Source organism: Lonchura striata, chromosome 1 (assembly GCF_046129695.1).
Source record: "Lonchura striata isolate bLonStr1 chromosome 1, bLonStr1.mat, whole genome shotgun sequence".
NCBI lineage: Eukaryota > Metazoa > Chordata > Aves > Passeriformes > Estrildidae > Lonchura > Lonchura striata.
In genome coordinates this window covers 42,672,466-42,698,935 of record NC_134603.1, presented here as the reverse complement: position 1 = coordinate 42,698,935, position 26,470 = coordinate 42,672,466, and the positions used below count along the sequence as shown (strand labels likewise).

At 40.0% G+C, this 26,470-nt stretch overlaps 1 protein-coding gene across 3 annotated transcripts in view; it reads left to right on the top strand.

Moving 5' to 3' along the window:
* The window catches only part of DTNA (dystrobrevin alpha), a 178,522-nt gene that overhangs the window by 140,453 nt on the left and 11,599 nt on the right, over positions 1-26,470 (top strand). For 2 of the 3 annotated variants that reach the window (XM_031504027.2, XM_021544753.2), the window contains 8 exons: positions 7,705-7,792; positions 10,255-10,352; positions 11,737-11,850; positions 15,106-15,202; positions 20,440-20,599; positions 23,357-23,446; positions 23,922-24,090; positions 24,805-24,937. In XM_031504027.2, coding sequence (XP_031359887.2) covers positions 7,705-7,792; positions 10,255-10,352; positions 11,737-11,850; positions 15,106-15,202; positions 20,440-20,599; positions 23,357-23,446; positions 23,922-24,090; positions 24,805-24,937 — 949 coding nt within the window. Of the gene's footprint in view, positions 1-240; positions 319-940; positions 1,034-7,704; positions 7,793-10,254; positions 10,353-11,736; positions 11,851-15,105; positions 15,203-20,439; positions 20,600-23,356; positions 23,447-23,921; positions 24,091-24,804; positions 24,938-26,470 lie in introns of all 3 variants that reach the window. The other variant, XM_077783758.1, reaches the window with a different exon arrangement.

Sequence of the window (26,470 nt, the reverse complement as noted above, 5' to 3'; positions counted from 1 at the left end):
CATTTTGTTTGTCATTTCTGTAGTGGAGGCTTTAATAGTTTGCTTTTGGAGAACAGGAGGAGAAACTCGTAATTCCTGATTTTGCATTTCCTGAAGTTTTCTAGAAAACTTTTCCTTTAAAGCTTCTATTATTTTTATTCAGTCCAGGGCACTCAAATGAGCTTCTCCAAGTTCTATTCTATAATGAATTTCAGACATCACTGTTTACCCTCTTCTTAGTTTTCCTGTCTTATTAACTAGCTCTTCTTCCAAGAATACTGAAGTAGAGCAGAACAAACTGCTGGCTAGGGCTGCTCCAGCTTTCTTGAAAGGCAAAGGGTAAGTTAAAGAGAGAGTATGTTCTTAACTTGCACTAACACAGCTAAACCAAAACATTTTCCTCTATTCCTGCCATTTTTAATGTATTCTATATACATCTTTCCTGAGAAAATTGTGATAAGCAATTAACCCAGTGAGCTAAGTAAGGCATGTTTAAATATATGTATGTACACCTGGACGCTTAAGGTCTTGATCAGACACTTGCAAGCAAATCCAGCTTGTGAATTCAGTGTGTCAATCATGTATGTTACATATCTATATTAATGCTGGTGTGCAGTATATGGTATATTAAACCGAATAATGCTAACCTCACAATTTGCTGTATTTTCTAATAAATACTACTGTGCAGCTCCAAAGCTTTAGTCCCTGGCCTGATCTGGCATCTCTCTGATTTCTGAGGCTGGCTATGTCATCAAGTGGCATGCTACCATCCTAAATCACTAAATACTAAACATGTAAATTACAATAATAACAAAATAACTTCTGCACTTGGCCTGTTGTTTCATTCTGATTTCTAAGGACGCTGAAGTATTAATTCCCAGATTCCCATTTCACAATCTTACTTGCTCCTGCTCTCTCTGTTTGTGTGTGTCTGTCTGGCTCACACCCTGCCCCGTTCCAGGTTACAGTACAGCCTCGATGTTGCAGACAGGCTGGCTGATGAACACGTGCTCATCGGGGTCTATGTCAACATGCTACAGAGCAGCCCCGCACGGTTAGTGCAGGTTTGGCACCTCTGGGGGACCCAGCACAGGGACCTTGCTCAACCAAATGCTCTTGCTGTTTCCTCCCGGCCACGAGCTGGAGCAGCTCTTCACGAGCACTAACCTGAAGTGAATGTGTATGAGTGTGGGGTATGTCCTCCCAAAGTTGGTGGATTGTGGCACTGGCTGCTATTCTCTCTACTGAGGCTTGCAAGGTATTGCCAATAATTGCTTAGGTATTGCAAATAATTGCTTAGTTAAGAGTGGCTATGCAAATTGTTTAGGACATTGAGATCTAGGCAGTGCAGGACTTAGTGGTGGTACAGAAATCTTCACACAACAATGATTAAACAAGCCCATGTTTTCAAGGTGTTAGTTTTTGAGATCATTTATAATTTGTAGCTTCAACTTCTTCGAAAATTAGAAACTGTAGTAGTACCTAAATAATTAAATCACGATAATAATTTTCTTACCTAGTGAGAGAAATTCATTTTGATTTTTACATATGTCAGGCATTGCTTTTAAATCTGCCTGATTTCTGCATTGTTTCAATCTTGTATACAATTTTTCCCTGCTTTCATTTAGACTCAGGGGTTTTAAATGAGTGTCTTGAACATAATTCATTGTTTCTGCTGGAGTGATTATAGAGCTTTGTCTCCTAAACCTATCAGCTGTCCTAGCACTTGTGATGCTGGCATTGCAGCCTGCCACGCCAGAGAAGGGAAACGCTACCTCACCTCTTCAAGTGCTACAGAGTTCCATAGACTTTGCAGCCCTGTACCAGCAAAGTGATGAGCAGTATATGGCCCTAGAAAATGTGGTGCTGAGCAGAAAATTGTACAGTGTTTCTACCAAAACTATGATCAGGAGGTTTCTCTTGCTCATAGCAAGTCCTTCAGTTTCCTGTGCTGCCACTGCAGAATATTTCCCAGGTTAGAAGAAAGTCTCCATTTACTCCAGTGTGTAGGAGGTAACAAGTAACTTCATTTCGGAGAGTGAATGCAATGGTTCTCTGCAATCTTAAGAAACTCACTTCTGCATGTAGCTCCTGTTGAAAATTGGAGTAATTTGTCATACCCAGTGAATAAAAAGTCTGCCTCCATTGTCCTGGATCTACTTTTGTACTCTGTAGGCCACTGGAATGTGCCAGTGGTGGAGGGTTGAAAAGGCAAACTAGGTTTTAGTGAGGAAAATCAAAACCATTTATCCTAAGCAAAAACATTTTCAAGGGGAATTCCATTCTTAAAGAAGCACTTCAGAAATCAGGCTTATTGAGGAATATTGACATGCGGCTGTGAAAGCTGGCTCTTGGGGACATGTATGTGACCAGTCACTGCCCACCCAGACTGAGGATAGGAATATGCTGTCACGCAGTCTGGTGTGACGGGGAGAAGGAAATGTGGCCCTGACAACCATGAGTGACTTACTTGATATGATTGTTCAGGAGGAGAGTGAAGAATGGACATGGTGGTGCTAGGCTGGTTTGCCAGGCATAGCATTTGGATGTCATGTCTAGGATTCATTTAGCTTCAGTGAGGGCTACCAGTTCCTCCTGAGTTTGTGGGTGCCTCGCCTCGTCTGTAGTGTTTTCATCCTTCAAATTTTATTATTTATATTCCAACCTGTTTCCTCAAGGCTTTGAGCCAACCTCACCAAGTCATAGTACCTTTGTTTCCAAATATGCATATACAAATCATATGCCAGGATATTCAACATTTATTTGGTTTTGAGAAATGAATGGGGGAGTGACTGACAACAACCTTAATTGTTTAAACAACTGATGCAAAGCATAGTACATAACATCTAATTACTGATATTAAATCACTGCAGTCACAGCATCCTCAATGAGAAGCAATTTCAGTTATTTCTATAATTAGATTTTGAGAGAAACATAACCTAGAGGGACAGTAGTCTTAGTCAAGCATCAGACCATACTGCATTGCCATTTTCTGCTTTGTTGGACTGAGACTGCTAGTAGAGAAAAAGAATGGTTACATTTTGGTAAAAATAAAAACAAAATCTTGTCATCCTAGAGCTCCTGTGTGAAGCCAGTTTCCAAAGGAGGAGGTGAGACCTCTGCAGGAAGTTCACCTGCTGCATCCCAAAGTCTGGGGTGGCATCTTCAGGCAAAGCTGACCTCCTCCTGCCCATGCCCCAAAGTGGCTAGATGCAGTTAGCTCAAAACCCACACATTTGTGTCAGGATGGTGCTGAGCTCAAGTTATTTCACCCTGCATCTTAAGAAGGTTTGGTAACCTGAGGAAAGTATGCAGTTAACCAGAATCAGGTAGCTTCTGATTTAAGGGAGGCTGCAGCTGGCCAGCTCTGTTCAATCTGCCTGCAAAATACTACCTGTACCTACCCAGACATCAGATCATTCAAGTGCTTCTGGCAGCCAAAGCTGAAAAGAGGAAGGATTGTAGCTGGACTTTTATCCACAGGAAAAACCTGCAGAGATACTTTGTGAGCATAATACATAAAATTATCTGAAGAGCTGTACAGTAACATTTCAAAAGAAAACAAGATTCAGGTTTTTTTAAACACTGAAGCTAATTTATAGCTAATCATCAGTGTAATATAACACAGAATAACTTTGATTTTGTTTTAAGTGCAGCTAGTATTTATATTTTGGGCTTTGTGGGGTATTTTTAATTCATTTAATTAATTTTCACTGCTTATCTTTATTTTTCATCTCCAGTTATTTGATACTGCAAGTAAAAGTACAAGTTTTCCTTTCCTTCTACCACAGGCTAATAAGCTACTTGAGGGTTTTTTAGAAGTCAGTACTCCAGAGCAAATTAATAAACAAGAGGAAGAATTAATTCATTATTTATAATAAATATATGGGTAGGAAAAATAACCCTTAGCCAGATATTTTGAATAGCTTAATTGCAAAGTCTTTTTTAATATTTAAAACCAATATTTGATACTTACTTTAGTTTATCTTTAGTGTCTGATTCTTAAAAAGAACTTTTAACTGCAAATAGTTTCCATTTTTGTAAGATAGAGGCTTTGCCTAGCTTGAATATTAATTCCATATATTTCAGTCTTTTTCTTTTCAGGTACAGAAAAAAACAGGATAAATTAAAAGTAAAAGGTTAATTTGGTTTCAGAGAGAGCTGTTTTCTGGGGGTTTTATGTTGTACTTCGTAGTACTATGTGAATCCTATTTCTATATAAAAATGTTGTGCTATTCTAGGGCATATTTAAAAATATTTATTAAGGGGGTGTGCACAGCTCTAGGTGGGAAGGCTGGTTTAATCTTCCTTTGAAAGAGGAAAAACATTCAGAGACCAGTTGCTACAGAGGAAATGTGTAGACATTTAGCTCCCGTGAACAGAGACAGTTTTTGTGATTATTTCCACATAGCTGAGTGTTAAAATATTTTGGTGGTAAAATCTTGGTGATTCTTAAGTAAATGGCAAATTAACACTAGTAGAGGATTCAGATGATTTGTCTTGGTTTTAAGTGTCTTAAAACCAAGCCAGTTTTGAAAGTGTGGCAGTTCTCTGAATACATTTGGTGTGTTGCTGATATGCTTTTTTTCTTTTTTTCTTTTTTGCAGCCCTAAGGCTTAGAAACGGACCCTTTAATTTGTCTGTATTTTCTGTAGCAAATTATTTATTAAGGAAGGGGTTGCAGAATAAGAGCATGCCATGAAGACCACACTGATACTTCTCTTTCAGAAAAGTCTCTTTCACAAGAGACTTTTTTAACCAGTGGTGACATAGTTGTAAAACCAGCAGGGAACATCCACATCAGCTGTTGCTGGATGCCTACTGCAGAACAGGCTGGCTTGACACATCTGAAGCCTGACAAATAGCAAAGATCCTCCCGAATCACTCATTTGCTCATAGGTTATCATGTTTTTTTCATCCTTTGCCTGCAGTTTTGAGATCCCTTTTTTAATAGAGCTACCTTAGACCACAAATGTCCTATTGTTCAGGTGCTAATATTGATATTCACTCTATATCTGAATGGTGATAGGTGCCAGACCAATTATTGCTAATTGCTATAATTATAATGTCTTTAAAGAAATGATCACTAATGGAGAAGCAGTGATTTTTAGAAAAGAAGGAACAACAGTAGGATATTTGTATGCAAAATGTCCAGTTTCTCCAAAAGGATGCCTGGATCATTCCCCTGGGGTCCCAAATTCTGCACACAGATTCATAATATTTAAAACTTTTGTGTACAATTGTCTTACTGTATCACTGTATTTCTGGTTTTCTGTGAAGTTGGTGAAGTAAAACAGAACTGAATTATGGTAAATCTGAGAACTCTGAGACATAAAATTCTTGGCAGTGGAGGCTAATGGTGCTGTGCAAACTTCTGTGTTTAATGGTCACGTAGAATACGTATATTCCAGAAGTTCATTTATCTCAGACATTGAAATTTAATTTTCAAGGCTTTGGGGTTAGTGATTTGCAGCACTCATAGACTAAATTTGATGCATTGTTACATCTACTTTATGACATCCACCCACACATAAATATCTATCAAAGACATGAAATACAAGTAAGACTCAAAAAATCTGCAGTGGCTTGGTTCATTCTGAAAAGCAGTTGGCTTAGGTGTTAGCTCACATCTCAGAACTCTACTGCAGATTGGGTTATGCCAACAAGTGGAACCATAATCCATTCTTCCAAGATGGATATGGCTGCACATTGCCATAAAAAGGAGAATTGATGCTGAATGCTTGCTGTTTTCACAACCATCTGTTAGGATGCAATGTTTTAGTCATTATGATAAAATTAAAAATTAATTAAGCTGTCATAAAAGTAACCCTTATTACCCAGTTTACATAATTTTATGTGTCTGTAAGACTTGCTCACCCCTTTCTTTCTCTGGATGACATATTAGTACATTAAGCATTGAGTATGTAAGAAGCAGAACTGTATAAAATTTAGAAAAATGCCTTTAGTTTTGGTCTTTCCCAAAGGTATAAGTTACCCCACAAGAATCTCAGTAAGCCTAAAATTAAGCTGTATATGTAACAAAATAAACATAACTAAAACCAGAAAGTCAGTGTTCATCTATCACCAGAAGTCTTACACGCAGTCTGCAACACAAGTTTTATTTACACAGAACCTCTCTGTGTCTTACTTTTCAGAGCTTTACTGTTTTTCTAAACTTCATGTATGTGGTCTCACAGGTTATTATCAGAATGAGAAAAAGATGATGTTTGGCTCTTTTCTCTTGCATCACTAAGCTGTAGCAAATCCACATGACACCCAGCTTTCGTTTCATGATCAGTGAATATCAACCACTGCTCATCTTTCAAACATAACTTTTAAATCCCAGTGGATTTAGTCAGGCCAAACAACACATGTGCACAGTAGTTCCCTGAAAGACACGGGGATATGAACTCACTGAGAAGATTTAGAGAAATATTCCTTTTAAATATATCAGTTCTTCAAAAGCAGAGCTTTTGGCACAAGTGTGATTTTCCTCTGGAGGGCTTCTCAAGTTCAAGGTACAATTTCTGGAGAAAAATTCAGAATAAAATCCCATGCCCAGACTGTTCTGAAGCTCATTTGCCAGCAACCAGTTACATGCCCAGAAGAGCCTGTGGATGGGGAGATTTGTTCCTGTTTCCCTTCAGCCAAAAACCATTATACAGTAGCCAAAGGATAAGAAAAGAGGCCAGACTTGCCTCTGTCTGGGAAAGTCCACAGGCAGTCTTGTATTCCATGTCGCAATTCCACATTCCTCTCACCTCTTCTTTGGGACTTTATTTTTTCTCTCTTATATATACTAAAAGTAATGCAATATAGGATTCTAAAGCTCAGGATTATCCAGGGTCAACTATGTCCTCTTCAGATTTCTGGTGTTGTTACTTTTGATGTTTGTCTGCAAACTTCTTAATGTTTAGAAATAGTGAAGGTTCTCGTTATATTACCTTTTTCCTGCTCATCAGACTAAGTAATAGCTTCCTTTTAAAATAAGGACAGTTAGAAAAGTGTTATTAACCTGAAAGAAATATTTGCATTTTATATTACTGGGGGAGAAAAAATAATAACATGCAATATTTTAAAGGAATTCAGCATATTTGCTGTTTAGTTTTTACACTTGTTGATCACAGCCATATGGCACTGTGAAGTCTTGCTCCCAAGTAGCAAGAAACCAAGAATAAAAGAGAAAGCCTGATTATAAATTCCTAGATCAGTGGTTACCAACAGTGAACTGTGAGACCTTGGTAAGTGCCCTCCAAAACTGCCCTAAACACTGCTTTCTGGTTCAAATATGACAAAGCATCTCTAGTCTTTTTCAACCAACACCGAGGCTCCTGCTAATCCACTGGTTTTACTTTTTGGTAAAAGTAGTCTTCCAGGTGATATGACAAAGCTGAGTTGCAAAGTAAATGCTGACTGATGGTTCTAACCACCTCCTGACCCTTTTTGGGCAGAGTAGTCTGCAAGTTGTGTCCTGTACAACCTTTACTGTGGTCTGCAGACCGCTGCTGTTTTCTCCCTAAGGGAAGGTGCTGCCCAGCCCCTTAGAGCTGATCTTTCTAGGGAAATTCTCTCCCCTTTCCTCAGTTAACATCAGCTGTTCCTAATTTGGTGATGGTTTGCTCCTTAGTTCTGACGTGTGGGGCTGTGAAGTGGTGGCTGGCTGAGGCAGAGGGCAGTTTTGCAGTGTATAAAACTTTCTTCCCATTTCCCCCTCCCCCTGAGCAGCGTCCTTGACAGTGCAAGTCGCCTGGATGAAGAACACAAGCTGATCGCCAGGTACGCAGCAAGGCTGGCAGCAGAAACTTCTTCATCAGTAAGTGTTTTAATTAAAGGAAGGTACTTTCCTTCTGTCATGTTCCAGGGGCTTGGCAAGATCAGGGAGATTACATCTGACAGTCTAATGATTAATGGATTATTTTTGCCTATTCTTTTCATCAGAGGCTGTGATGCTTTAATAGTAACACTTTTATGCAGTCCATTGAATACGAAGAATCCACATACTAATGCATATAATCTATATACTAATGCAGTGGTATTTAAATAATTGCATCAAAGGGAGTCTGACATCTTGAACTCGGGAAAGACTATAAAATATTGTCTGGACTAGCTTTGGTTAAAGGTTAATGATTTACTGCATTGGAAAAACAGGGTGGTGAATCCATTTTACTCTCTAGCTCGAATATCACAGTCACTAGGGCCTTAAGTACTAAGGATATTAAAGATTCTTCAGCAGGATGACTGTAATGACCCCCTGCATTAGCCCTGGGTCCCATTTTCATTCCAGTGCAATGATTATTCTGCTCTCTGTGTCCAAAGATAGAAGGTGATGACAGGCTAAAACCTTACTAACTGCATTCAAGAACAAGAGAAAATGAAGCAGGAACCTAATCAAAGTATATAAAATCTTAAATGGTACATAAAAGGTCAGCCTAGCTACTTTTTCTCAATCTCAGTCCATTTGATAGAGCAAAGGTCTCTGAATGATGGTTAAGTGAAAAGCAGCAGATCTGGAGCGCCTAGAAACATTTTCACAATGAGATTTTCAAACTGTGGGGTCAATTGAAAGGGTGAAATTGGACACCACACATCATGTAAAGACAGTGAGTCAGATTCAGACCACATGAAGATGGGTCTGCTGCCCCGTGCAGATGCTGTCACGGAGATTTGACACTACCTGCAGCTGCCTGGAAAGAGAGGGATGCTCGTGTTCCGCCAGTCCTGCCCAAATTAATTATTACCAGACATGTGACACAGTGTTTCAGATTTAAGGCAACCTGTAGATGATGGTCTTATTTCAGAAAGACAGTAATTCTTTATGGGAACATGATTTCCCAGTGATAATGTCTCTGGTTAAAAATCAGTTGTCACCAGTTCCATATAATGTGTCCTTGATGTAGGGGAAAACAGTATAAACAGAGCTGACTTGAAGGAAAATACTGAATTTCTCATTGCCATCCATCTTTGCTCTTTGAACAAAAGAGACAGAAGGAAAAGAGAAGGTTTCTGTAAAGAGAAATCTTTCCAAGCAAAAGAGTGACACCCAGTAGAGGCAGTGGGAATTTTTAAAGCTTTGCTGATAGTCATTCTGGATTTTAAGGAACCAAATATATTAATAACAGTGGGCATTCAGGATAAAGATCCTGCTTCCTCCTGTATGAGTGCTGATATCCACCAGCATGTATCAGTTCTTTATGCACTGGTCTGTTTCACTGCGGTTGATGTGTCATTGGGAAAATATATCCATAGCAGAAAAGATAGTATGTGGTTTGAGGGGAAACATACTGTCCTTTTCCTATGGACACTCCTAACCTTTGTTAGGCTATTGAAATGTATATTCATCCTTTTTGAGGGTCCACCTCCTGGCAGAGGAGGTGCCTGGCATGACATGAAATAGCACTCCAGACTTACACTTCACAGGGCTTTCTGTGGTGAGGGACCCTCATATCACAGCAGTAACTCAGCAGAGTATTTTTAAATTCTTGATTCTTTCACCTTGGAGTTAGAAATAAATGGGTATCTTTTATTGTTGTGAAACTTCAAAATGTCCTGTTCTGTATTGTGATTGTTACAATACTGAAATACAGGAGTGTGAACAAGGAAAACAATGATTGATTATTGCTGATGAATATGCAAAAATTGCATAGTCCAATGAAGCTGTAGTGAGCACTGCCTAGTTTGGTGAGAGACAAATTCTCAAATCATTTTACTGGTGGAAAAAAAAGATTTTGCTGTACCTGAAGGACTGGGGAAAGAGGTTTCCTGAAGTATCATGAGAGCATATACAAAAACTTGGCCAAATGGGCCACACAGCTGGACTGAAAACTGAGCACTGCTTTCAAACTGAAAGTAAAACCGTGCTTTCAAGAGAGAGAAGCATCACTGCACTGGAAACTCTTCTTGTTCTTCCTGGAGGCAGGTAGTGGTTTTTGCTTCAGTGTGCTCCTCTTGTCTGTAGCATCAATATCTAGAGCCACATTACAGCAACTGCCTGCAGCAGTGTCATTGCCTTCTATAATTGGTTCAGAGGAAGCTGCGTGAAAAAGCAATGAATGACAGGATGGTAAACACTGAGTCTTATTTACTCTAGCACTTATTCTGCTTTTACTAGCAATGGTTCCATACTGGTATGAGCACAACATGAATGTGCTTTTTTTAGTGTAGGCAAGCTTGGTACTGCACTTTCTGTAAACAGATTTCACAGAACAGATCTGTATTGAACTCATGGTGCATGCTGGCTAGTCCTCTTTCAATGCAGCCTTCTCTATTTTACAACAGCAGCCGAGTCAGCAGAGGGGGGCATCAGATATCTCCTTCACCATTGATGCAAACAAGCAACAAAGGCAGCTGATTGCAGAGCTCGAAAATAAAAATCGGTAAGGATCCACTAAGTACCTGGTTTTGTTCAGTCCCATATGTTACATATATGTTTGTTTCTTAGCATTTTTTACCACCTGTACCTGTACAATGTGCTTATACAGGCACATATGTTTCCCCCTACAAAAAAAAACAGAGCACAAAAAGGTTCATACAATAGGATAAAGGCTCTGAAATCCATAGCCGCCCCTTGTTTTCAGAAGCGTAATGTCCAATGACATGATATAATCATGGATACTTTACTGTTTGCAGCTGCTTTTTTTTAAGAGTTAGGAAAAAAAGTCTGTTCTGTTTCAAAACCGGATTAACTTTCAGTTGGATACTCAGTAGCACTATAACATGAAATGATAAAAGGATCAGTCACGCTTGTAATGTTATGCTCCCCTGCTTTTATTCAGGAAAAAGATGATTAAAGCTATTCAGAACACAGTCTGCCTGGGAGAGGTTTGCAGGAAGATTAGCAGCAAGTTAGGCTGCTGATCAAATGAGACAGAAGGTGCAGATGTGACCGAGACTGAGAGAGAGTGTCCAGGAGAAATAGGCCAGTCGGCTCAAAAAAGTAGTGATGGCTGTTTGCTAACAGCAGAGAACCTGGCCTGGGTACCAGACTGCCTGATGCCATGAAACACATGGCAGCAGAGCTCTGCTCTTAGTGCCGGACCATAAAACAGAGGCTAGCCCAGGCCAGATGGTTTCCTGTTCCAAAGTCTTCACTGCCTTCTGTCACTGTGTAATGAGCACCACCAGCTCCAGTCTTGATTTGCCTTTCATAGTTCGAGGCTGCCTCCTGACCGTCTGCTTCCAGCACATTGTGAAGAAGAGACAAAATTCACAAAGGTTTCAACCTTCTGCTGTGAAGCTTTGTATTAGCCTTTTGACAGCACTCCAGAGCTCACAAGCCAGTCCTAAGAAGTCTTGTTAAAGTGCTGTTCTGTGAATTGTCAACTGCTCTCACATCTCTGTTTCCATTAAAAGTATTTTAGGGGCTGAATATTTTCTCTGATTCTCCACAATGTCCAGAAAGGTTACTTGAATTTTTTTTTTAAAGTTCATGAGGTGCTGGAAATGTTCGTGGTGAACAATTAAAAGGGAGCAGTTCAGTCAAGCATAGAGCTATTTTATGTCTACCTGTGTTTTTGGGGGGGGTGTTTGAAGAATGATTTCCCTTTATGGCAAAATCCTAAGAGTTTATTCAGAAAATAGCCAGAGCCCTCTCTCATTGCTGAGGGCTTCTTCGGTTGGCTGCAAACAAGTCATTTTATGTACATCTTCATTGATTAAAAGCTAAATACAGTAATACTTTTTCACCTCTTGCAATGTCCAGGGAGCTGTTTTTGTGGGAAATTACTTACTTATGGTCTTCTGCTTGTTCTCCTCCCCAAGAGAAATCCTACAGGAGATCCAGAGGCTGCGACTTGAACACGAGCAAGCATCTCAGCCCACACCAGAGAAGGCCCAACAAAATCCCACTCTCCTTGCAGAGCTCCGGCTCCTGAGGTAAGTCCACAGCAGTAAAACCTCTGGCCTTGACAGGGGCCAAACCAGTCATTGTCAGTAAGAGAAGAAGTAAAAGATAAGCCTGGTTTTAGAGGCTTTTTAAAATAAGTCAGCCAATGTGTATTTTATAGTCATTTTTGGTGCAGCCCATTGTCCTAGAAGTGATTAAGCTTATGCTTTAAACTGTGTGCATGAGAAATCCCACGTATTACTTCTCTGCATTAAATTAAGCATATGCATTAGTATTTGCAGAGTTAGGCCCTTAGGTCATTTGGAACAGGTCCCCACAGCCTGGTCCAAATGCCATTAATTATATGGGAAAAAATGTTCAGAACAAATGCCTTTAGAAAGATTTCTAGTTTATGCTAAAGAAAATTAAGAACTACATGAAAATATATCCAGAATTAGATGTCAATCTTTGGAAATTTCCCCCATGTGTTGAACTCTAGGGAGAGGTCAGTTCCCTTCATGGTGCAAAACCAGGCTACAGAATGATCCTCCTTGTCATTTGGTGGGGTGAAGAGTAATGTCATCTGCTGCTGCTGAAGATTTAGAGGATCCTTCCTCCAGTTATCCCACCAAGCTAAAAACATTAATATGGATGTGACTGCATGTTAGTTATGATACTCTACATAGATTTACTAATTTCCATGTATATCACATTGAAGAAGTACACTTATCATTGGCCCAGATCCATAGGCTCCCTGGAAGTCTTGAAGTGCACGTTGTGAGGGCCAGACAGAGAATCCAATAAGAACTATTCAAAATGCTCTGTATGAATAGAAATGAAAGTGTAAGCACTTTCTTTCCAGTGAAACAATGCTAGATTGCTCTGCCCTCTGATTAAAGAACATTTCTTGCCACTTAGCTGCTCCTCACACAGCTAATATTTTAGGGGCCTGATGCATATCCAAAGGAAATTACTATAAACTGTGCTAAATTTTTTTCTTTACAAATACTTGATAGTTTCATTATGAAGTTTCCACACAAAAAATATTTTTTCTGATTCACAAATCATTATTTTGGCTTTCCAATCTAAATACAAATTAGCTTCTTCATTTCCATTAGTGATTTTAATGTGTAATTATTTCTAGAGATGTACAGGCAAGTGACATTGTGTGAGGCATATAACACTGACTGTCATGAAAACATGTACACTGTAAAATATACCAATAATGTAGCTCTTGTCCATCAAACTGAAAGTCCATTTTCATCAGGTTTAGGAAATCAGTTTTCTATGTAGTTGATCAGTAGAATTCATTATACTTAAAAAAACAAAAAGGAATGTTTGTGCAGTGTTGGCAGGCTGACTACTTAACTTTTATCTCTTTTCAATTTTGCTACACATATTAAAGCATAATACCCTTATTTTAATTCCTTGATATGCGATGTCCTTAGGGCAGTGTTACTGAATTCGTCACCTATTCCTCACCCTGATTTAATATGCAGTGTAAGAATTATAAAATAACTTTTAATCTCTGGGTCTGAACTGCTTTGCATTCCTTCTGAAATGTTCACCATTTGAAAGGCAAAAGTCTTAACTTTGGATTTACTGGGGAATTTTGACACCACCTCGAATTCCTAGACACTCGAGATGGCACAAGGCTGTTCTTATATGTAAAACATCAGGACCCAGGGTAGCAGCCCCAATTTATGTCTGTTACCCTGCTGATTTTTCAGGCTTGAAACACATAGGGCTGTAGAGCAATTTAGTTCACACAGTATTAAGAAATGCTGGGATCTGTAAATCATGTTGTGGGTACCTGTCCCAGCATCTTTCACAAGCTGCTGTAGTGTGGCACTCACTGAAGCAAGGTCTTGAACACAACACTCCTTCACATTATCAGTACTGTCTTGGAGACAGATTGGAAAACCCCTTACTTCCAAGAATTTGCTCTGGAGTACAGCAGGAGAAAAACCTCAGAGGAGTAGTCTGTACAGTGCACACTGCTTAGATCCTCTCTCCCTATGGAATGAATCTAAAACTCAGCAGAGCTCTGTACTAGGACCTGCCACTTAGAATTACACAGACCTTATTTTTATTAAATAATGAACTCTGCTGCCTTTGCAGAGTTCATAGCATTTCCAACCATTACCTGTCCAGAAAAGAAAAGCCAACACAGGCATTTTTTAGCAGGAAATAGATCAATCTTTCAGAGGAGTAAATGCAACCTGGCAGTGTTACTATATGATCCTATTATATAGGTGAGGGATAGCACACATGAGCAGTCCTGTAGAAATCAATGTTGACTATATCTGTAGTTGCTCACTTAGAGTGAAGGTTCAAAATCAGGGTTTCATATTGCCCTAAATACAGGAAATGTGCTTAAATCTTGTTGGTTCCAGTGCTTTTCCATTTAGGATTAAATTGTCATATTTTCTAGGTAGTACAAGGCTAACAATGTACTGTTTGTACATTATTTCATTATTTGCAATGCAGTAGAGTATAAAATATATGTATATTTTTCAGTAGTAATGTTAATTATATCATAACTTACAGGATGCAACAATTTGATTTTGTTTGTATGTGGGGACCTCCCACAATTTAGTGGTTTAAAATATGCAAGTGCTGTTCCCCCATCCTGTGCAGTGGAACAGTGCAGAATCAAAGCTGTTCAGATTTATGGGGGCACAGAGAGACTGTCACACTTGGAGTGGCTCAGTATTCACACTGTCACACAACAGCACTGGACTCCGAGTGCAAAGAGCTAATGTCAAGCAGTTATATCTGTACTATGTCATAGTCTTCCTCTTGCTTTCAGGAAAAAAAACAGAAACAAAAGCATATCACTGTGGGTTTTTGTCTGTATTTCTGAACTCTCTTAGCTTCTCTCATATCTCACTGTGTTCAATGCCCTTCCTGTAATTTCCTGTCCTTCAGGCCATGTCTTTAATTTCTCCTGACAGCTAGTGAGGTTATTGACTAGAGAGTTCCAAAGCTAAAATTGCCAGGCATTTGCACAAGGGAATATAACCCAAGCTTGTTTGAACCTCATTTGTTCTTTGAAGAAGGGTCTGTGTCAGTGTCTGTCTTTTCCCTAATCACTGTTCAGTCCTATGAGGATTCCCAGTGAGAAGGAACTCCCTAGCCTTCACACAGGCACATTTCTAAACCCTGTGCTGAATTCATTCAGTGTGGTTGCTTTCCTGTGGTCTGTAGGCATGTGTCCCCATAGTAGGGCTGGCAAAATGCTGCAGTTGAAAGCTGCTGCTGCTGTGGGGGGTAAGCTCTGATCAGGTCTCCTTGTTTCTCAGACAGCGGAAGGATGAGCTGGAACAGAGGATGTCTGCTCTCCAGGAAAGCAGAAGGGAGCTGATGGTTCAGTTAGAAGGCCTCATGAAACTGCTGAAGGTAAGGAGCTCCACCTGGTACTACCAAGGAAAACAAAAAGTGAAGCGAGAGAGGTGAGAGAGGATATGTAACCACAGAATTCTGCAGAACCTGACTGTTTCTACCCACAAAATTTGGCTGTATTTCTCTCCCTTTTTATGTTTTTCCTTGGTATTTTAATTCAGGGGTTTCAGATTATTCTCAGATTATGTCATTCCTGTAGCAGCACTGCATCACAGCACTGTCACCTGCTGCTAGGAGGAGTAAGAAAAAGAAAATAAACCGACATGCAAAACGAGTTAACTATTAGCTGTAAGGAAAAAATCTCAGCACTGTACACTATTATTCACTGCAGCTGACAGTATAGAATCACTAGGCTTTAAACTTTAACTTTGCTCTTAAGTTAAAGTTTCTTTAATTTAGTCAGTTGCTGGTTCTGTCAGATGAGTCATTTGACAACCACATCTACCTCTCTCTGCTCAGAGATGCTTTCCCTACAGCACTTGTTTCATTTTCCCAGATGCAGAAGCAGGCCCTTGTTAGACAAATGGAATATGTCTCAACAGAGGAGCTCAGTTAAGAACCAAAAAGCATGCACATTTTTAAAGACAGACTAGGGTGAGGTGGAAGATGTGTTTTTATTTGCAGCCTTATTTTACCTGATGTGCTTCAGGACAGATGATGCCACAAATTCACATTGGAAGAAAGCGCCCTGAGTAGCACAGGAGTCTCTTTAGTTGTTTCCTATGGCAGGTCAAATGAGTTCATGGAAATTCAGTGCAACTTGGGTCAAATATGGCTCACATAAGAGCAGAAGGAATTCCACTGAAATCCATAGAGCAACATGCCTCCATTTAGATGCATCATACACTTATTTAAATCCATTTGTATCAAAGGATGAGTTTGTCACCTTATGTCACTTGCCCCTCCTTAGACACAGGCTTTGAGGCCACAGTGCACGAATTGGTGGCAGCAGAACCGACTGCAGGACCAGCAGATTTTTGGGAGCTGGAGCCAGGCAGGATATTTTTCGTTCTACCCATGAAATGCTGCAGTGCCACAACCAGCAGTGAAGGCTGTCTGCTGCTAGTCACTGCCTGGACAGAGAAAATTTGGTAGGAAATTACAGCAGCTTTCTGCGCACTTTGCACTGTTCTGGTGTTTCAAAGTGTGCAAAGGTGGGACCTTAACCTAGTCTCATATCTTCAACCATATCAATTGCACCTTTAACCCTGTGCTCCAAATTTGGCTTTGTTTTCTGCTCTTCACTGACATCCTGGCTCATCTCATGTGCTGATCCTCTTTTTCTTTAGGAAGAAGAATTGAAACAGGTAGCAAGTTACCTTCTATTTGGATGCCCCACTAACTCCTAAATGGAATTGTGTTCCTGTGATTTGTGTTACTCCTGTGTGTGTGTTCTTTTGACCAAAATTAATATTTTGCAGTTCTTTCCCACATTAGTGTCTTGGAGCAAATTTCACAATGAAACAGTGCTCTAGAAAGTGAGTTATAGCTACAAGGAATCTTTTCCTAACTCCTCTAAATTAAAACATGTAAGGTATAAAAACCACACCTCAAATGTAGTGAAACCAATCTAGAATATAAATTCAATAGATAACATTTTGAAAATGTAATGAGAAATCTTGTACTTTCAAGAAAAACATAACTGAGCTGAAATTAGACAAGGGCAATAAGTTTGAAAGCTCATTTTATCCAGAAAGTCGGGGCGTAGTGTGCACATCTTTAAAAGTCAGCATTGATGCTAACAGTGCCATGAGTCTTCAGGGAAATACATGTTTTCTGCAACCTCGGTCAAAAAGAGGAAGTATTTACATTAATAATAGTAAATTTTAGGAGATTTAATTGTTTTGGAGATTTTTAGTATTGTAATGGATCTTGGAAATATATTAGGCTTAAAAAAAAGGTACTTTTCAGAGAGCAGTCTGATTTATGAGTTCAATAAAAGTGTTTCATTATAACAAAACGAAATTCCTTCTGCTTTCATCAGCAGAAGTGCAGTCACAAGTCTGATGTGTTCTGTCTGTGATACAGCATGCAGAGTTCGTAGGTAATTCCCACCTTTGTAAAACCAACATTTGGCTAATTTTTGTAGAGTTGCACTCAAAAATATAAATCTGCCCTAATACCACCTCCGTGTAAGGGCTGTCTTTTTTGATTCTGAAGATCTGTTCGCAAAAGAGAAGCTTCCAGTGTGGCAGGAGTTACCTTGTCATATAAAATGTGCACTGGACAGTGTAAGTGAAAGCACATTTTCAGGCTGCTATGAGGTATTTTTATGACATTTTTTTCCCAAGAGTAATAGCCTCACTGAATACCAGGTGGTGATGCTAAAGAATTACTCTCACCATTTCCATTTAATGATTCCCCATTATGCTATGCCATTTCATGATCTGTTGAGAGAAACAGGATTAAATTAATTTCTGGAGGAATTCAATTGGAATGAGCAGCCTGGCAATTCATCTAAAACTTATGAATTATCTATTTCTCCATTGCCCTTCCTTGAGAAAGGATAATGAGTTCTTTACATCCCTGTCATTTGATGAGGCTGTGTGATTTCTCCATATGTCATCCCAGCTCAGTCCCAGCAGAGGGAGCAATGGGCTAAAACTCCTGTAAAGCCAGTTCTCATTTAAAGCATTTTATGTTAGGCATGCATGACACTTGATAGTGGGGAGGTTTCCTGTCTAGCAAGAGTTAAGAGCTGTAGCAGTTTTACTAGGGGTGGTGAATTAAATAAAATACCTGAAAATTTTCCTGGGAGGCATGAGAACACTGATAAGTACAACCAAGTACAACACAAGAAGCTGAAGCCATCCAAATATCCACAGTGGCTGTGGTAGCTCCCCTTTCAGCATGCTTTAATCCTTAGTTGGTAGAGCTGTCAAGGTTTGGGAGCAATTCAGTGCTTGTCTTTTTTGCTGTCCTTACCAAGAAGTTACGACTGGCTGTCATAGCAGATTTCAGACCATTAGGTCCAGCCTTTGAAAACCACAATTCTCCTGATAACCTCTAAGCAGGAATCTGATCCTAATACATTTCATTCCCACAAATGTGGGCTGAGGTGGATCTAAATTAGTAAAATATATTGAGTTTTCACCTCTCTGAAATCAGGCATTCCCTAATATCCTCCTATTTTAACTTGCTGTTCATCAGTTCCATCTCATACTGCCCAAATAGTATAAAAAGTGAGGAGGTTTTTTCTGGAAAAGGAACTCTGAATGCTTCATCTTCCTGTGCTTCTCAAACATTTTGTGTTTATCACAAGCACAAGATCTCAGTCGTAGCTGCAGAGCAGACAGAGGGTAAGCACTGGGTGTGCAGCAGTTTCCACATCTCCTAAGGGAAAATTCCAGCCCAGAAGTACTGGCGGGCATCTGTTATTTTTAGTAAATGAAGTTCATTCCTGAATATGACTTGATGGCATGAAGCAAATTTTGTCCATTTTTTTCCTCATCTTTCCCTGAAAGTTCTGTTGTTGATGTTCCCAGAATAGAGATCAAAGGCAAAAGGGCGCTAAGGAAAAAAGCAAGAAAAAAAGGGCACTTTTCTTTCAGAGAGCTGAGAACCACAAATTCTTTTGCAAATGTGTTTCAGTGAGGATGAAATGTGCTCTGTCAGGGCATGAAAGAAGAAAGCTGTAGATCCTAGGTGCCCTGCCTGATGTGCAGGGGTTGTGACTAACAAGGACCTTGGAGTATCTCTAAGTTGCTCTGGGCCCTTCCTCTGGAGGACTAAATATCTCCATTTCTTCTGGAGCTAGTGTAGATGATTCTAGAAACAGGAGAGCATCTGGACTTTATGTATTCAATTTGCCTTTTACATCCATCATGTAAATGTTCCAAAACCAATAATTAAAGAAATTATAACTATCAAGTCCTCCATTCTTCCATCAGTAATGCACTTATTTCTCATAAAACTAATATACCCTTGATTAGTTTCAGGTGATAATGTCTCTTAGAAAGGGGTGATAGGATAGAAGAACAAATAGCTTAATATTCTGATACATTATTTATGGTCCAGGTCAGGAATTTATAAAAGTCTCAAGAACAATGCTGCACTTAACCTGCAATGGCCTGTCTTTCTTAGAACATATTTGCCAAACATAATCAGAGCTGCAGTGGCTACCAATACCAGAGTCGAAATAAATGCCATGAGAAGAATTAAGAAATCCTCCTGTATTTTTAAATAAAGCCAAGATAAGGGAAAAACCACCTCTCCAGTCACTTTTGACTAAAAACAACCTGGAGCTTGTGTTGCAGTTCCCCTTTAAAAGCACTCAAGCAGCCTCCATCCTTAGCATCTGCTAAACACTGGGTTTCAAAAGCCACGTGCAGTTTCGTGTGGGCTCCAGCATTAGTTTTCTCTTAATGGATACAGGTTGCCAGGACTTTGAAACAGAGGGCGAGAAGAGTGCCCTGTCTCTTGGTATCATTCACCTAGCTGCATTAGTAAAAATTGCAGTTTTGTAAAGTCTGCTTGAATTTCTGCTAAGTGATCCTAACTGTGTGGTGCTAACAGCATGACATTTATATAACTGGTGTTAAAACGTTTTCACTTCCAGCAGCTGAACCCATAGCAGGAATTTATATTGCCCTATCCCCACAGTGTTTTGGGAGTGTCTGAGTATGTGGAGCAGATAATTTAATAGTGGCTTAAATAGTTCTCTAGCTCCAAATAAAAAGCAGAAATGTGTGTTATTTATTGCAAGTGTCAGACTTTATGTGACTGAGAGGCTGCATGTACCATGAACTTGTCCTGCAGGGAGGTGGAGGGCAGGGCTGTGATCAGCTCTTGTGTCAGGGCTTTGCTGAAAGGGGCTGCTCCAGTCCCTTGCCTGGGCTGAAAGCCATGCTGGTGCCAGCAGCTTTCCCCTTCTCACAGCCAGAATGGGTTACAGTTTAGCAGGCATGCATGTGAGCTGGGGGAGTGAAAGGGGAGAGGGCAGAGAGGTCTGCAGTGTGGTCTTGATTAACTTGGATTTTTTTTTATTTAGCTGCCTGACATTTTCCCATGCTCGAAGGAAGTCAGATCTTGACTCATATTTTCCTGCTTACTGTTTCTCTAAACAGAAGCCTTGCTGTCAACTAACAACTGACTTTGGATTATTTCTCCTAGCAAAATTAACATTACCCAACTGATCGACAAAGAGCACGATGCCTTTAAGCTGAGGGATGGGTGACCAGGACAGCGTGCAGGCTCTTGCAAAGCCCCTGTTTAACCCCTTGATTGTTTTGCAGACGCAGGGGGCAGGCTCCCCGCGCTCCTCGCCCAGCCACACCATCAGCCGGCCCATTCCCATGCCCATCAGGTCTGCCTCTGCCTGCTCCACCCCGACCCACGCACCGCAGGACTCTCTGACCGGGGTGGGAGGAGATGTGCAGGAAGCCTTTGCACAAAGTAAGTCCCGCTAACAGCTTGTCCGAGGCACTTGGAGACTGAAGAATCATTATTTCTTTTGATTACTGACTTAATGTACTTGACCTTCTGAGTTGCATGCAATAAAACGAAACAAAAAATATCTGTGACAGCTGCATTTTGCCATTGAAAATCAACTTTGTCAGCCGTCAAAGCAAGCTGTCAAAGCAAGCAGGTAAGCAGAAACTGGACAATGGTGTCAATTAATGGAGCTTAGGGTAAGAAGGAATTTTGATGCAAGAGGGTGAGAACAGTTATCACTGCTCTGTTAACCAGGAAAATTACTATTGACCTCAGCAGGCATTGTCAGTGTGTTTTAAATAAAGACTTTGCTAGAAGTAAATTATATTATCATAGAATTAGGTGGAAAGGGCTTTTGTAAGTCACTGTGTCCTTCTGCCCCAAGAAAGAGGGCTTCAAAGTGAGATCAAACTATTCAGGATCTTTACCAGTTGTGCTCTGGATGGTTTCTGTCACTCATTTTCTCTGTTGCAGTGTTTCACTATCCTTACTGTGTAAATTCCTTGTCCTTCTATCTGATCGGAACATCCCTTAATGCAACTTATGACTGTTGTCCCTTGTCTTTTTGCTTTGGGCCTGAGAAGGATCCAGTTAGACTAGACAGGAATCAAGTCTGAAAGTCTTGGTGAACCCTTTTCTTGCATTTCCAGAAAACTCATCACCTTCCCACTCTTTTTTCAAGTAAGAATAAAATTTAAAGTGTTTTGAATTTCTAAGGCCAGAAATTATATTATTCTGTTGAATAACATTGAAAGCAAGTAGTCTCTGTTATCTAAATAAAGAAACAGTCCTTATTTTTTAAATCTTCTCTCTCTAAAATATTTGCATAATTGCAATTCTATGATCTGAATGAGTTTTTTCCCTCTTTCCCCAACCCAAATTAAACATAAGTTTAAATGTAAGCTCAGAATTTCCTCTGGTACAGTGGAAGCTTCTTCCCAGGAACCTAGTTCAGCCCTCTCAAGCACCCTTCTCCTTGATTTTCCTGTAAATTGTGTCTTTGTGTGTATTTTTGGACAAGGTTGGATCTGTAATGTAATCAGGAACTTTCTCCTAAAGCACTGGTCAATTCAAGTATTGAACATAGGCAGAGTTCCTGGTCCCAGCATAATGAGTTGCTGCTAATATCATTTTCTGTGGCAAAAGAAAAACAGGCAATATGTTTTCCTTTTTTTCTGCTATGAGAAAAATCAAGACAGGCAAAAATATGGAGCCCTAGCTCCTATGTTGTAATGGACAGCTTCTTCTAGAGTTAAGAGTAAGATAAATAATGTAGTGGCCACAATAAAATATTCTTAAACAATGCTAAGTCTGCCTCAGGCAAATGCATTTTAAGTGTAAAAATGTGTTCTGTTCAAGATCAAAAGCAATATAAGAAGTTATGTGATCACATTTTAAAGCTTCTGCATTTGATAAATACCTAGGTTTGTGTCATTATTTACTGTAAGCTCTGGATGGGAAGGTCAAACCCAAAGAACTTGAAGCCAGCATTCTGTCACATCTTGACATATGACTTTGTGAGGGGGTTGGGCTGAGATTTTATGTCTCCATTCTCTGCTGCACCAACAGAGATCTGCCTATATACACATAATGTAGAAAAGCCATGGTTAAAGGATGTTTTCTCTTCATTGTTTCCATTTCTCTTTCACAGCATTTGCAATATTTCAGAGGCACAAATTTGGGAAGACTTTAGAGAGGGAGTGGTTGTGTGTTTGTAAGAGTTTAACTACTAAAATTTACATTCCAGTAAATATTTGCTAATGTATAAATTTAAAAAAAACCTCTTTAGGATTTGAGAAACTTTTTCAAATGTATTGGTTTGCATTCAGCGAGTTTTAAAAAATCTACAGTAGCCTATTCCTGTTGCATTTGGAAGACTGGCAATTCTGTGGAATATATTGATCATTCAGCTATTCAACAATAGTATCTATGTTCAGGGTTTGAGGGACTTAAGCACACAGACCCCTCCTAAAGAAGGAGTATTCCATGTAGCTCACAAGAATCTCTCATGATTTATGGTTAAGGGAATACTGCCAGGTTCAGCAGGGAAACACTTCTAGATGCATTATTAGAAAGAGTTTAAAAGCAGCCTCGGGCTGTTTAGAGAAGCAGTTGTGCTTCCTTTATTAAAAAAAGGAAGGAGGGCTGTGGGGGGAGAGAGAGACAGTAAATTATATAATATACAAGAAAATCCATGAGCTACAGGAGAGGCTGAGAGGGAGCAGAGAAAATAAATCCATACATACAGTCTTGATGAGGGATGAGGTCAAGTGTGTTTCTTCAACGTTTGCCATAATTATCTGGCAAATATCTGGCAATAGTGGCATCATTAAGCTGAGCTGTGGGAACTTAGAGAAAACACCTCATTTCTTCCCTCCTCCCCCACAGGCACTGTAAATGAGTTCACGCTGGATTTAATCCTCCAGGCCTGGTCTGCTGGTGTCACCAGACAAATGCAAGCTTGATGGCAATGAATAATCTCCACATATCTGGCATTGTGGTTAAATGAAGCATGAGGGTAGGCTTCTGCTTTTGCATACAGCATAAGTAAATGAGGCCGTTCTGCAGAGATCTCTTCTGCACGTGCCTCTCGCAAGGGCTTTGATACCCTGAATTATCACAATGACAGCTTTCAGCAGGGTCAAAACTGCTTTCAACAGTAAAACATATGTCATGTGAATAATAGTTACACTGTGCTTTGTCCATCTCTTGCTTCAGGTGCAAGACGAAACTTAAGAAATGATTTGCTGGTGGCAGCAGATTCAATCACCAACACCATGTCTTCTTTGGTGAAAGAACTAAATTCTGGTGAGTGAGGCTTACGAGGGGGAATAGTCACCACAGTGACAATTCACATTTGTAGGGAAAAAATAGGAGGTAGGAAGATACATATCTTCAAAAATGTTTATGCTTTTGTTAAAAAAATCCCTAAGCAACAGCATCTGGAATTCAGCAGTTCTCAAAGCCATGGATGTAGAGGTGCAGTTGGATACAGTGAAAAATTTGTCTGTGATTCCACATAGAGTGGAATTTCACTCTCAAGAAATCAGATTTAGCATAGATCATACAGGACATGTTGTAAAATAGCCTACCTAATAACTGAGATAAGCAAAATTTTCAGTATTTGGTCCAAGAAGGAAACTATAAGCTTTGCCAATATAAGTGGAATATGCTTTTAATCACTATGAGGAGGTGGCATTCTCGGTTGGAGAGGCAAAGAAATGCTTAAAGAAATAGGCACATATACATTTGTGAAAGTTAAATGGGACTTTTTGCTTCACAGAAGTGGGCAGCGAGACAGAGAGCAATGTGGATTCTGAGTTTGGACGGACTCATTTTGATGATCTGGTTCCATCCCCGACGTCTGAGAAGGCTTTCCTGGCGCAGATCCACGCCCGGAAGCCGGGGTACATCCACAGCGCTGCTGCCACCGGCTCCATGCGCAGCGACATGTGGGTACCTGCCTGACACCCCTTCCTCATCTCATCCTTCTTCCTCTGAAAGCACTGTGCATCACACAGTATTTCCTCTCCCTCTCAATTATTTGAGAAAGAAAGAAAGAAAAAAAAAAGCGTAAATCCAAGTGCTTCCTGGTTACATAGTAGTGGGCTCTGTAAACAATAAAGCCTGGAACTTAGGACTCCCTCAGGAGTGAGCTGTCTCACATCCAGCCTGGAACATTCAGGCAGCATGGAGGCTGTGGGACAGCTGTTTTCCCAAACATGCCCTGCAATCCCATTCCCTATTTATCCAGACTGAGAGACCTGCTAGGGCTCACTGGAAAAGGAGAAATGTGTAAATGGAAAAGCAGAATGCATTGACCTACTCAATTGATGAAGAAACAGATTGATTTTTACAACCTGATCTTTCCTTTTGGAGACAATAGACATCTTTCTAGTTATTTTTAGTTCAGCCTCTTTGTATGAAGTTATTGAGAACTTTTGTTACTCATTTCCTTAGGGGAGTGCCTTCAGCAGAATATGCCCTTTGGTGTACTTCATGAGAGAGGGAAATAACAGAAGTGTTCTCCACTGCCAGGAAAATACTAACTGGTGGAGCATATGGCTAAAGTATCCCACAGTCCTCACAGATTACAATAAGGGGAAGTTTTATTGGCTCTGAATGTCATTCATCTTAGGAGGCTATTTATTAATAATTATCTTTAGGGTTACAGAAGATGGAGACCCTTATGTCAGAGCAGATGATGAAAATTACGAGAATGACTCTGTGCGCCAGCTGGAGAATGAACTGAAAATGGAGGAGTACCTGAAGCAGAAGCTGCAGGATGAGGCGTACCAGGTGGGAAAGGACACCAACTGCCCATGTTTCTCCATAAGTGAGAAAGGATCATGGCCCTCAGGTGCCCAGTGCCATCTGACCAGCCCTGGCCTCTGGAGTGTGATCTCTTCTGGGTTACCAGAGCAGCCACTTTCCAAAACTTGCTGCCTCCCTCACACAGACACAGATGCATCCAGCCTTTGTGCCTATCCAAGAAGACCACACTGCCTGAGGCACACAGCAGTGGCCCATATGGGTAGCAGGGAAGCAGGTGGGACAGAACTGCCTCTGGGCTTGTTCTCTGCCCATGCCTGCCACGTCACTTAGAGCTCATTCCCCACTACCACAGGTGCTGCTTGGTGGTGTCAAGATGACCTGCTATTTTCATATCTTTTTTTTTTTTCCTCCAATCACAAGAAACATTCATAAGGTTTCTCCAGTGTGAATTGAAGCTCAGGTGCAGTCTGTGTGTTACTGTCATTGCCAGAATCTGGAGGTACAGAAAAGGGTCTGGAACAAATTGTATCCCAGAGCACCAAGTATTCAACAAGCATCTGGTGCAGAGAAGCCTGGCGATTTGTTATTAAACACCCCCCTGAGGAAGCTCTCAAAAGGCATTTGTTTAAGAGTCTGAGCAAAGCAAATATGCCAGGGGGAGCTGGAATTCTGTAGATGCCCATATTTGCATCATGGTCTCCAATTCTACCTGGTGTTGCAGATTATTGCCAGATTATTGTTTTCAGTTATTCTAACTTGGAATATCTGAATATAAAATAGATTTCTTCTTATAAAGTTAGAAGCAGTGTCAATAAGAGGGAAAACCTAGTTCAGTTATTTAGGAGCAGAGCTGAAACAAGCAAAAACAACTTTGTTTCTACATAGTGATCAGCTCAAATTTGGACCTCACCCCTCAAGAACATATTAAATGGGGTACAGTAACTAAATTAGACATGTTCTGAGAGACCAGATGTCTGCAAATGAGGTTCAAAATCACTTTATGGGCAGCAATTCTTTATACTGCTAATTTCTAGGAGCTAATAAAATCTAACCTTCTTTTCTGGTAATTTTCTGGTAATGTTCAGTGCTGGTCACTTTGGAGACAATCTATGTCTGACAGGCTTGACTTGTAATGAAGATTTGCTGCTCTTTTGGTCTTCTTTTCTGTAAAGCTGGTAGGATATATTAGTCTTTTAAAAGTTCATTGAGTCTTGTCAAAATTTGAGGTAACTTTGAGGTTATTGTTGATGTAGACCTGCTTCATGCCTGTGGTAGGTTGCCAAATTTCATTTAATTGCAGAGGTCTTTAAGGACATGACAAAAGGAGCAGGATTGTTATAGATCATTTATTAAGGCAACAGCAGGTGACATAGGGGGAATTGTCAGAACTTTTTATCCAAGATAAGACTTGTCAAAAATCACAGCATTTAAACTTCTGAACAGGATGAACAGCTACTACTGATTTAATGAAACATATTTGTCAGTTTAGAGAAGGGGTGCCTAAGTAGTCACAGCTATCAGGCACCAAATAGTAAATGTTATTCTTGCTGGTAAAAA